This window comes from Scyliorhinus canicula, chromosome 5, assembly GCF_902713615.1.
Source record: "Scyliorhinus canicula chromosome 5, sScyCan1.1, whole genome shotgun sequence".
Classification (NCBI taxonomy): Eukaryota; Metazoa; Chordata; class Chondrichthyes; order Carcharhiniformes; family Scyliorhinidae; genus Scyliorhinus; species Scyliorhinus canicula.
This window is the reverse complement of record NC_052150.1, coordinates 227,326,520-227,339,177: the sequence shown is the minus strand read 5'-3', so window position 1 is coordinate 227,339,177 and position 12,658 is coordinate 227,326,520. Positions and strand designations below refer to the sequence as shown.

General features: G+C 48.7%; 1 protein-coding gene across 2 annotated transcripts in view; it reads right to left on the bottom strand.

The window, feature by feature from the left end:
- Nucleotides 1-5,214: 5,214 nt before the first annotated feature.
- Nucleotides 5,215-12,658, bottom strand: part of LOC119966638 (transmembrane protein 249-like) — a 30,329-nt gene continuing 22,885 nt past the window's right edge. The window contains exons 3-5 of one of the 2 annotated variants that reach the window (XM_038798675.1): nucleotides 10,784-10,976; nucleotides 6,616-6,707; nucleotides 5,215-5,454 (exon numbers count right to left, since the gene is read on the bottom strand). In XM_038798675.1, coding sequence (XP_038654603.1) covers nucleotides 5,302-5,454; nucleotides 6,616-6,707; nucleotides 10,784-10,976 — 438 coding nt within the window. In that variant the 3' untranslated portion in view covers nucleotides 5,215-5,301. Of the gene's footprint in view, nucleotides 5,458-6,615; nucleotides 6,708-10,783; nucleotides 10,977-12,658 lie in introns of both variants that reach the window. The other variant, XM_038798674.1, reaches the window with a different exon arrangement.

Here is a 12,658-nt window from a genome sequence, read left to right as displayed (position 1 = left end):
CATACTGGCACTGGAGGGTGTGCAGAGGAGATTCACGAGGCTAATCCCAGAGCTGAAGGGGTTGGATTACGAGGAGATGTTGAGTAGACTGGGACTGTACTCGTTGGAATTTAGAAGGATGAGGAGAGATTTTATAGAAGCATATAAAACTATGAAGGGAATAGATAGGATAGATGCGGGCAGGTTGTTTCCACTGGCGGGTGAAAGCAGAACTTGGGGGCATAGCCTTAAAATAAGGGGAAGTAGATTTAGGACTGAGTTTAGGAGGAACTTCTTCACCCAAAGGGTTGTGAATCTATGGAATTCCTTGCCCAGTGAAGCAGTTGAGGCTCCTTCATTAAATGTTTTTAAGGTAAAGGTAGATAGTTTTTTGAAGAATAAAGGGATTAAGGGTTCTGGTGTTCGGGCCGGAAAGTGGAGCTGAGTCCACAAAAGATCAGCCATGATCTCATTGAATGGTGGAGCAGGCTCGAGGGGCCAGGTGGCCTACTCCTGCACCTAGTTCTTATGTTCTTATAACCATAGGTTTGCCCCGGGCAGGATAGATGGTGGGTTCCGAAGCTGGCACCGGGCAGAAATTAGAAGGCTGGGAGATCTATTAATTGACGGGACTTTTGCCAGCTTAAAGACACTGGAGGAGAAATTCGGGTTACCTCCGGGAAATGCCTTCAGGTACATGCAGGTTTGGGTGTTTGTTAGGAAGAAGGTCGGAGGATTTCCATTGCTGCCTGCCCGAAGGATACAGGACAGGGTGATTTTGGGTGTGTGTGTCGGAGAGGGTAAGATCCCGGAGATATACCAGGAGCTGCAGGAGGCGGAGGAAGCCTCGGTGGAGGAGTTGAAGGGCAAATGGGAGGAGTAGCTGGGTGAGGAGCTGTATGAGGGCCTGTGGGCTGACGCCCTGGGCAGGGTCAATTCCTCCTCATCTTGCGCCAGGCTCAGCCTGATCCAGTTTAAAGTGTTACACAGGGCGCATATGACAGGGGCGAGGATGAGTACGTTTTTTGGGGTGGAGGACAGATGTGTGAGGTGTTCGGGGAGCCCAGCAAACCATGCCCATATGTTCTGGGCATGCCCGGCGCTTGCAAGGGCTTTGCAAAGGTTATGTCCAAGGTCTTGGACACTCGGGTAAAACCGAGTTGGGGGATAGCGATATTTGGGGTATCGTAGGATCCGGGAGCGCAGGAGTCGAAAGAGGCCGGAGTTCTGGCCTTTGCCTCCTTGGTAGCCCGGAGGAGGCTCTTGTTATTGTGGAGGGATGCAAAGCCCCCAAGTGTGGAAAAACCCCTAGTTGCCACATTCCGGCGCCTGTTTGGGGAGGCTGGTACGGGAATTGAACCGTGCTGCTGGCCTGCCTTGGTCTGCTTTCAAAGCCAGCGATTTAGCCCTGTGCTAAACAGCCCGGAGAAGGTGATGGTGGTGAGTCACCACATTGAGCTGAAGGACAAAAGAACGAGGAGCAGGAATAGGCCATCTGGCCCCTCCAGTCTGCTCCGCCATTTAACAAGATCATGGCTGGTCTGTTTGTTTTGAATTCCACGTTCCCATCTACCTGCCAATAACCTAACCAGAATCTGTCTACCTCCATCTTAAATTTTTCTTTGTTCTCTTTATTCACCTGCCCTGCCAAGCCCTCTAAGCATTCTGCTCCGTGGACCCTCTCGTGGCCAAGGGGTAAGTGTGTGGATCAGGGGAGGGTACCTAAGCACAAACTCCCTAATGTTCCCAGCTGAGGTCTGGGTTGAGTGTGCAGAACAAGGTTTGCCAGCATAACTGGCTCACTGGATGGCACTCTGAGAGAAAGCGGGACACACGGGTGGTGCATTACTCATTACTGAATCTAGTTTGACATGTTCTATTGTTTGTTTCAAACGTATCGCTCCGGGAACTAGTCCCCCACCTCCCATTCTGCCCACCCCCCCAATCACAACGCCCCCCTACCCCCACCAGACTGCAGACTGGTCACCCTCAACTACTTCCAGTGGTTCCACAGGCTCACCATTCACTGGGTGAAGAAATTTCTCCTCCTCTCTGTCTTAAACAGTCGTAATCGTCTTCTCCTATTTCATCACCGCTTGGCACAACAGCTCAAAGGTATTGAATTTGCGGAATGCTTTGAGGACTAGTTCCCGGAGCGATACATTTAAAACAAACAATGGAACATGTCAAACTAGATTCAATGCACCAGAATAAATCAACAGCTTCATGATCAGCGACCATTTTGTGAATAGTGAACAGGCTTTGATTTGAGGTTGACATGTGATTTGAGCAGGGAAACTCACAGGGTTTTAAGAATATGCAAGGCAATCTTCAAAGGATATAGAAATAAACTGACCACAGGAAATTGGGCCGAACTGTTAATGGATAACCCGACACGCAGGGCAGGGAGGTAACCAAGGAAGTGATTTGAACAACACAAATCGAATGATAGCTATTTGTATTTATACGACGCCCTTTACTGTAATAAATACTTTTCACAGGAATGTTCTCAAGCAAAATTTGACACTAAGCCACAAAGACAATAAGGGGCATCTAAGGGAAGAGAGGTACAGAGACAGAGATATTTAGGGAGACAATTTCGGAGCTTAGGGCCTTGACGGCTGGAGACAAATGAGAGATGTTCCTGAGAGATGCCCCCGAACGCACGAGTGAGAACAGTCAACCCGGTGCAGACAATACACAGCAACTAGCACATAGAATTTACAGTGCAGAAGGAGGCCATTTGGCCCATCGAGTGTACACCGACCCTTGGAAAGACTCCCATGCCTCCACCCTATCCCCGTAACCCAATAACCCCTCCTAACCTTTTTGGACACCAAGGGGCAATTTATCATGGCCAATCCACCTAACCTGCACATCTTTGGACTGTGGGAGTAAACCGGAGCACCCGGAGGAAACCTACGTGGGGAGAACGTGCAGACACCGCACAGACAGTGATCCAAGCCGGCAGTCGAACCTGGGACCCAGGAGCTGTGAAGTCACAGTGCTAACCGCTGTGCTACTGTGCCACCCACAAACGACCTGATGAAGGAGCTACGCTCCGAAAGCTAGTGATTCCAAAAAAAACAGTTGGACTTTAACCTGGTGTTGTCAGACTTTTTACTGTGCTCATCCCAGTCCAACGTCGGCATCTACACATCAAGTCTTCCAATATGTAGCTAATTAGAGTTTGACTGACAAGGGGAAGCCAATAGCAGGTTGCAGCTGGGGGTTAGTGCTGGTAGGTATTTTGCTGCTAGTATGGATTGACAAATTCACTAAAGTTTCCTGAGGATCGTCGGATAGATAAAAGGGAGTCAGTAGATGTACTACATTTGGATTTCCAAAAGGCTTTTGATAAGGTGCCACACAAAGGGTTAATGAACACGATGAGGGCTCATGGTGCTGGGGGCGATATATTAGCCATGGATAAAGAATTGATTTGTGGTCAGGAAACAGAGAATAGGCGTAAATGGGGCATTTTCAAGTTGGCAGGCTGTGACTGGTGGAGTGGCACAGTGTTGATTCCTCACCTATTTACAATCTGTATTAATGACTTAGACAGAGAGTACTGTATCTAAGTTTGCTGATGATGAAATGAAAAGAAATGAAAATGGCTTGTCACAAGTAGGCTTCAAATGAAGTTACTGTGAAAAGCCCCTAGTCGCCACATTCCGGCGCCTGTTCAGGGTGCAAAGCTAGATGGAAAGGTAAGCTGTGCAGAGGACACGGAGAGGCAGCAAAATTATATAGACAGGTTTAGTGAGTGGGCAGCATGATGGCACATGGAATATAATATCGGAAAGTGGAGTTATTCACTTTGGGACTAAGAATAGAAAAGCAGAATTATTTTTTTTAAATTATGAAACATCTAGGTGGTTAGCACTGCTGCCTTACAGCGCCAGGGACCCGGGTTCGATTCTATCCTCGGGTCACTGTCTGTGTGGAGTTTACACTTTCCCCCCGTGTCTGCTTGGGTTAGTCCAAAGATGTGCGGGTTAGGTGGATTGGCCGTGAAAAATTACCCCTTGGTGTCCAGGGTTGGGTTACAGAGATCGGGCGAGGTGGACATGGGTAGATTTCTCATTCAAAGGGTCGGTGCAGACTTGATGGGCCGAATAGCCTCCTGCACTGTAGGGATTCCCCGATTCTCTGATTGCAACTGTTGATATGGAGAAGAATTGAATGTTCTCCTGCAAGGAGCACAAATTAGTGTGAAACTATAAAGGAAAATGGCCTGTTGGATTTTATTGTAAAGGGATTGGTACGGGAATAAAGAGGTCTTGGATCACATCTGGAGTACTGTACTCAGCTTTGCTCTTCCTATTTCAGGAAGGATATAGATAGACTGGGAATAGTGCAGTGAAGGTTCACTACCTTTGTTCCGGGGTGTGAGAATTGTCCTATATTGAGAGGCGGGCGGGATTCTCCAAGCCCTGTGCCGGGCCGGAGAATCGCCGCAATTGCGCCACGCCGCCCCGACGTTGGCACACGATTCTCTGAGGAGCGGAGAATCGGCGGCATTTGCGCCGGTGTGTTTGGCGCGGTGTCGGTTGCGGGTCGTTGTCCACGGCTGGGCCGCCGATTATCGGGCATTGTTGGGCCGAGCGGCCGCGCGGAATGGGCAGAGTCCCGCCGGCGCCGTCCACAGCCGGTGGGAACTCTGCGCACAGGGTCGGGGGACGGCCTGTGGGAGGGGAGCTCCTTCACCGGGGGGGGGGGGGCCTCCAATGGGGACCCGTGATCAGGGCCCACCAATCGGTGGTCCGGCCTCTCCAGCCCCGGCCCTATTTTGTTACGCGGCCGGCCCCTGAACCCCCACGCCATGTTGCGTCGGGGCCCCCACGTTGAGGAAGTCCCCCGCGCATGCGCGGGTTGGCGCGGCGCCCAGTTGGCGCCAGGAAGTGAAGCTGGAGTGGCGTGAACCGCTCCAGCGCCATGCTGGCCACCTGTGGCGTTCACGACGGCGCGGAGACTCTACCTCCATTTCGGAGAATCCTGCCCTGGGTATATGCGCTCTGAAGAATAGAGGAATGTGAGACAGAACGGCAGGACCTAAGGAGACAGACGGCTGAAGCTCACCTCTTTTCAGGCCAGATGCCCAGGATCCCATCTTACTTAGTAATTAATGTCCCATCTACAAAACTGCAGAAGTGTACTACATTTCCCCATATCTCTGTAAGACACTGTCATTCCTGAGTTATGAGGCTTTAAGGAACCACGGGAAAGCAAAGGTAACTGTAGATTGGAGATTGCATTTCAAATATCAGGAGGAACATTCCTTTGACTGAGCAGCACTCTCTCTCTTTTTATAAGATGCTCTTAAACACACACAGCACAATCCTTTGTTTTCTCTGCTGGGTCTTCGGATTTGTGCTGAGGCCAGTGCCTGATGACATGATTGGCTGTTAAATCCACACAATCGAAATAGTTCAAGTTTAACTTGGCAGCCAGCCTCATTCCTAACTTTTCAAGCTTCTGGGGAAAAAAAGAAACAATTATTATCATCTGTCTATCATGAGGCCTGGCATTTTTTTTTTAATTTGACTCGACTGAAAAGTTTGGACCCCGCCAATCCCATTCAGAGGGCACTGGGCTCCTGCCCGCTACTGTGGGCCCCAGACTCACGCACCAAATTCTCCCACCACCTTGCCCAATTGAGCTGGTGAGCTGGCCAACCACATGAAGGCCCATCAAAGGGCAACTTCAAACCTGACCCCCCTTCCCCCCTCAGTGCCCATCAAGGCTGCTTCAGGTGAGATGAGCGAACGCAGAAGGGAACGAGTCTGAATTCTCAGACTCTCCTGGTGGTACGCTCCATCCCAATTTTAAATCTCCTCCTCTGGTATTTTATCTTGTACTCTGATGCAACATGCCATGAAAGAAGAAAAACAGATACAGTAAATAAGTAATTTGTGACATGATGTGCGGCGAGTACAATGTACTGGAGAGGAACAGGTGATTTTGGACCCATGGATCCCAAAGCTCTCCACCACTGGAGGTGGGGGGGGGGGGGGGGGGGGGGGGGGGGGGGGGGAAGGCAGAAGATGGACAGCGAGTGGCATGGTGGTTCGCACGGCTGCCTCACAGCGCCAGGGTCCCAGGTTCGATTCTGACCTTGGGTGATAGTCTGTGTGGAGTTTGCACTTTCTCCCCGTGGGTTTCCTCCGGGTGCTCCGGTTTCCTCCCACAGTCCAAAGATGCGCAGGTTAGGTGGATTGGCCGCGCTAAATTGCCCCTAAATTTTCAAAAGGTTAGGTGGAGTTACAGGGCTAGTGGGGAGTGGTCCTCGGTCGGGTCCTCTTTCGGAGGGTTGGTGCAGACTCGATGGGCCGAATGGCCTCTATCTGCACTCTAGGGATTCTAAGAGTCTACGAACTAGATGGGTCTGCAATATTACTGTCCAGCGTTTCATATGAAGCAAGAACGAGGACCGCGTGTCAAGGGCATTGTGTTCAAAGTAATGGAGCAAGAAAAGAGTTTTTGGAGCTGGATCAATACATAGTTCCTGTCTAACTCAGCACAGGTTCAAACCTGATCTATTGTAATCAGCAAACACATTGAGGGCTAATTTCTTTCTGGCACTTTATACCTTTTGGTGTGTATTTACCTCATAGAAATACAAATAAAAGTTACCTCTCGATTGGTGGAGAACTTGATCCCAGTCAGACTTATTACTTCAATGTAAGTACCATTCAGGATTAATTTGTAGTAAAACTTGCCCTGTCCTGGAAAAGGCCATCGAAGAAGATCGATAGTTATCTAACACAGAGTGGGAAAGGCTACATCCAACACCCTCCTTCCACAGAACAAAGAAAAATACAGCACAGGAACAGGCCCTTCGGCCCTCCAAGCCTGTGCCGACCATGCTGCTCGTCTAAACTAAAATCTTCTACACTTCCTGGGTACATATCCCTCTATTCCCATCCTATTCATGTATTTGTCCAGATGCCCCTTAAACGTCACTATCGTCCCTGCTTCCACCACCTCCTCCGGCAGCGAGTTCCAGGCACCCACTACCCTCAGTGTAAAAAACTTGCCTTGTACCTCTCCTCTAAACCTTGCCCCTCACACCTTAAACCTATGCCCCCTAGTAATTAACTCCTCTACCCTGGGAAAAAGTCTCTGACTATCCACTCTGTTTATGCCCCTCAAGATTTTTAGACCTCCATCAGGTCGCCCCTCAACCTCCGTTGTTCCAGTGAGAACAAACCGAGTTTATTCAACCGCTCCTCATAGCTAATTCCCTCCATACCAGGCAACAGGCTGGTAAATCTCTTCTGCGCCCTCTCTAAAGCCTCCTCATCCTTCTGGTAGTGTGGCAAGCAGAATTGAACACTATACTCCAAGTATGGCCTAACTAAGGTTCTATACAGCTGCAACATGACTTGCTAACTTTTATGCTCAATGCCCCAGCCAATGAAGGCAAGCATACCGTATGCCCTCTTGACTACACAGCTCAGGGACCTGACGATGGGCACCACTCCAGCCATCCACCAACCCAACCATGAACACTACTTCATCCATCAATCCCTGCCCAGTCACTGTACAATCCATCCTATTAGGTTGGGTGAACATAGGAATTAGGAGCAGAAGTAGGCATTTCAGCCCCTCGAGCCTGCTCTGCCATTCAATCAGATCATGGCTGATCTCTTCCTGGTCTCAAATCCACCTCCCCACCTGTTGCCCATATCCCTTTAACCCATTTTTAAAATCAGAAATATATCTATCTCCTTCTTGAAGCCATTTAATGGCCCAAGTTCCACCGTACTATGGGGCAGCGAGTTCCACAAATTTACCACCTTCTGCGAGAAGACATGATGTAACTTACCCAAGATGTTGAGGTCCCAGCTGCCCTTGAGGGTACAATAGATGCCAGCTCTGGCTCCAAGACCCACTGTTAATTGCATTTGAATTGAGTATTTAATTGTATCCAGGAAGTGCCATTAACTTATGTTTCTATACTTAGGAGCAGACTGAAATTATGGCTAACAGTTCAGAAGACGAGTCATATTGGATTCAAAATATTTTCCACAGATGCTGCCATCTGCTGCTGTGGTTTTCCAGCATTTTCTGTTTTTATTTGAGATCTCCAGCATCTGTAATCTTTTGCATTTATTATATTGAAATTGCGGTTGTTCAGTTTGGAGTCCTATGCTTGTGATATGTATCTCTGTAAATAAAAGATTAGAAAGTGCAGAAATATTTGTCTCCTGTTCTGTGCTTCATCAGTGAATAAGGAGGGGGGCAGCAGGGTTAACTATGGTCTGTCTCCAACCTGCTTTCCAATAGCAATCACTAGCCATAATTATAGTGAGTGTCCCTTTAAGAAAGGTTTTGTCTTATCACATGGCGTGTAGCACGGCTTCAGTGATGTCATTTGTGGGTGGAGCTGGGCTGTGGCTGTCAGGTGAGAGGGGGTTTAGTATTTTTGTTTCAGTTGCGGTTTGTTGGTTTTTAACTGCAGAAGAAAGAAGCAGCGTTTTCCTTTGTTTACTCTGTTTATTTTATAGATTGTCATGTGAGAGTACGTTTAAGAAATGGAAGTTTAAGCAATGTACCTTTAAGAAATGGGCAGCTCATATTACTGAAGTGATGTCAGAGTGTGGGTGGAGCTGGGTTTTTTAGCTCAGCCATTTTGCAGTGTTTAGGTTTCAGTTTGAGAGAGCAGCTGAAAAGTGCCTGGCTGGTTTGCTGTGAGCTGTTTGAAAGGAGAAAGCCAGTTTTGAGGAAAAGAGCTTAGGTGTGTCTGTGTTTGCAGTGAGCTGGATCTGCTGTGATCTCTGCCAGGAAAGACTATCTCTGAATCATTTGGGTGATTTAAACTCATAATAGTAATGTCTGTAACCTGATGTGTTTCTGTTTAAAGGTGTTAAGTCTTTTGGAGGTTTGAAGGAACATTTTGAGGAATTATTTAGTGTTGTATTATTTTTGGGGTTATCTTTGAAGTAAGGGGTGTTAAGGGATCCAATGTTTATGTCAAAAGGTTAAGTTGAATTCATGGAATAAACATTGTTTTGTGTTTTGTGTCCATTATTGTAATACCACACCTGGAGACCAAGCCGTGTGCTTCAAAAGCAACAATACATTAAAGGGAGAGGTTGGTTGAACTCCATGATACATTTTGGGGTTCTGAAAATGCCGCTCCCATAACAAGATGCTCCAGGGAACTGAAAGCACATTGGGTGTGGCGACCTGCCTTGGTAATTTTAAAGCTAGAGTTGCTTTTCGGAAGGAGTTTTGACTCTGCTGACTGGAATCTCCGGGAAAGGAACTGTCTCATTCAAGGGAGATTACAGTGTGCTGGGCCACACCCTTGAAAGGGGTTTTGGTTTATTGGAGTTTGTTGTTGAATAGGAACAGCTACTAAGGGAAATTCATTAAGTGTTATATAGATTACTGTAGCAGTTGTGTGTTTTTACGTGTTTGTCATTGACAACAAATTCTTGATAACTGTTTTACATATGTTGACTACGTTCTTATAATAAACTTTGTTTTGATTAAAGTGTCTAATGAATCACACCTGAAGACGAATTAAAGCAGTCACAACAGCCAAAGTAAACATTTGCACACTGTTTTCAGGCTTCCTGCGTTATCAATAAACACACAGAAAAGTTAAAAGTTCACATGCGCAATCCATGAAAACGAGAATACACACCGTACCTGCCTCCCTGAACAGGCGCCGGAATGTGGCGACTAGGGGCTTTTCACAGTAACGTCATTGAAGCCTACTCATGACAATAAGCGATTATTATTATTATTATTATATGAGTGTCTATTTTTTATTTAATAATCACCAATAAACTTGTCCTCTTCTGGATTCCCAATTATTCACATCTAAATTCCAGATGAACCCAGTCCAGTGTCTCAATTAACAACATCTGTATTCCCAGTTAATCACATCTGGATGCCTGGAGGTGGCCAGGAGTTCCACGTATCCACACCTGGACTGACAATTATTCACAGCTGGATTCTCAATCAAAATATCTGGATTCTCATTTAGGTCCCACCTGTAATTTCGAATGAATTACATCTTTATGCGCCTATTCTAGATTCCCACGAGCCACACATTCTCAATTAGCCACAGCGTGAACGGCAAACAGTGTACAGGACAACACGCTCCTCGGGAGGTGGTGTACAACTGAGGCCGAGTGACTGTGACAACATGCATGTTGTGGTCTGCAGCTGCAGAGAGTCATGGTAGAGTGTCCAATGTTCTTTCCATCACATGGGTGACGAGGAATCCCTCCCACTTTAAAAAAATTTTTTTAAAAATAAATTTAGAGTACCCAATTCATTTTTTCCAATTAAGGGGCAATTTAGAGTGGCCAATCTACCTACCCTGCACATTTTTGGGTTGTGGGGGTGAAACCCACGCAGACACGGGGAGAATGTGCAAACTCCACACGGACAGTGACCCAAGGCCGGGATTCGAACCAGGGTCCTCAGCGCCGTAGGCAGCAATGCTAACCACTGTGCCACCGTGCTGCCCTATCACTCCCACTTTTACCGCCTCTCATTGGTGTGTGTTGGAAGGATTGACAGGTTGATACTCAACCTGATTGGCCACATTGGGAACGCACCAAGTTCTGGGGTGGGACTTGAACCCAGAGCTTCTGGTTTATGGCCAGGGGCAGGACCTGCTTCTCAGAGAAGACGCACATTGGGCATCTTAAAGGTGCAGAACTGAACCGCATCAACAGGTTAGTGAGTGACCTGGCTTCTTTCTTAGCTCAACTGTGTTTACTGGGCCAGGCGCTGGATGGAGTCAGAGACGTGAAGCACAAAGTTTCATTGCACTCACCGGATTTCTGGGCGGTAAGCCTGATGTAGACTTCGTCCAGGGTGCCCTTGTGCTGAAGGTAACGGTGGATGTAGAATTCATAGGTGTCCTCGTCCAAATCGATGATGAGGTTCCTCCTGCCGATGGATGTGATAATGAGCCATAGGCCCAACAGAATCAGGAAGATGAAGAATCCAGCAAACTGCATGCCGCCCTGGATATTAGAGGTGGGGAAAATGAGGGTTGTGGAGGGGAGAAAGGCAGAAAGGCATGAAAAACATCTGACCTGCCTACCTAATCCCATTTGCCAGCACTAAATCCATTGCCTTGCATGTTATGGCGTGCCATGTGCTCACCCAGGTACTTTTTAAAGAAAGTGAGGCAACCCACCTCTCCCACCCTCCCCAGCAATGCATTCCAGACCATCGCCACCCTCTGGGCAAAAACGTTTCCCCTCAAACCTTCTGCCCCCACTTTGAACTTGTATCCCCTCATAACTGACCTTTAAACTAAGGGGAACAGCTGCTCCCTATCCACCCTGCCCATGCCCCTCATAATCCTGTACACCTCCATCAGGTCGCCCCTCAGTCTTCTCTGCTTCAGAGAAAACAACCCAAGCCTATCCAACCACTCTTCATAACTTAAATGTTCCATCCCAGGCAACATCCTGGTGAATCTCCTCTGCACCCCCTCCAGCGCAATCACATCCTTCCTATAATGTGGTGACCAGTATTACACACAGTACTCCCGCTGTGGCCTCACCCTATGCAACTCCAACATGACCTTCCTGCTTTTGTAATTTAAGCCCCGATTGATAAAAGCGGGTGTCCCATCTGCCTTTTTCACCTCCCTATTATCCTGCCCTTTTGCCTTCAGAGATCTGTGGAGAAACACACCAAGGTCCCTTTGTCCCTCGGAACTTCCCCAGTGTTAGGCCACGACATAATGAAGGACGACAGAGGCAAAGAGGTTTAACGGGGAGGGAATTCCAGACCTCAGGCCATTCAGCCCCTTCAGCCTGCTCAACCACTCAATAAGACCGTGGCTGCTCAGATTGTGACCTCAACTCCAATTTCCCCTCACACCCGAGACTCCCCGGCCGCAATTCTCCCAAAGGGAGACAAACAGCCGACGCTGGAGTGAAAACCGGAGTGTTTCACTCCGGCGTCAGAGGCCGCTCCTCGCCCCCTATTACCCCCCCCCCCCCCCGGGGGGCTAGGAGCTGAGCACGCCCGTGGTGCTCGATCCTGCCTCTGCCCCCCACAGGCCCCACACTCACCGGTCGCACGCTGTTCACACCGGCAGCGACCAGGTGTGGTTGGCGCTGGCGTGGACCTGTCGGCTTCGGCAGGCCGCTCAGCCCATCCGGGCCGGAGAATCGTCGGTCGCCGTTTAGCGGCAATTCTCCGAGCGGCCTGTCAAAAAACGCGACACGCCATTTTTGGGGGGGGGGGGGGGGGGGGGGGGAGAATCGCAGGGGGAGCCAGGGCGGCGTGGCACGATTCGCCTGGCCCTCCCGCGATTCTCCTACCCGGCGTGGGGTGCGGAGAATCGCGCCCCTCAACTTCCGCCTTAAAACAGTTCAAGGACCCACAGCCTCCACTCCTCTCTGGGGAAGAGAATGCCAAAGGCACGAGGCTCTGAGAGAGAAACAAATCTCCTCATCACTTTCTGAAATGAAAATGAAAATGAAATGAAAATCGCTTATTGTCACAAGTAGACGTCAAATGAAGTTACTGTGAAAAGCCCCTAGTCGCCTCATTCCAGCACCTGTTCGGGGAGGCTGTTACAGGAATCGAACCATGTTGCTGGCCTTCTTAGTCTGCTTTCAAAGCCAGCGATTTAGCCCAGTGAGCTAAACAGCCCCGAAATGGGAGACTCCTTGGGCGCGATTCT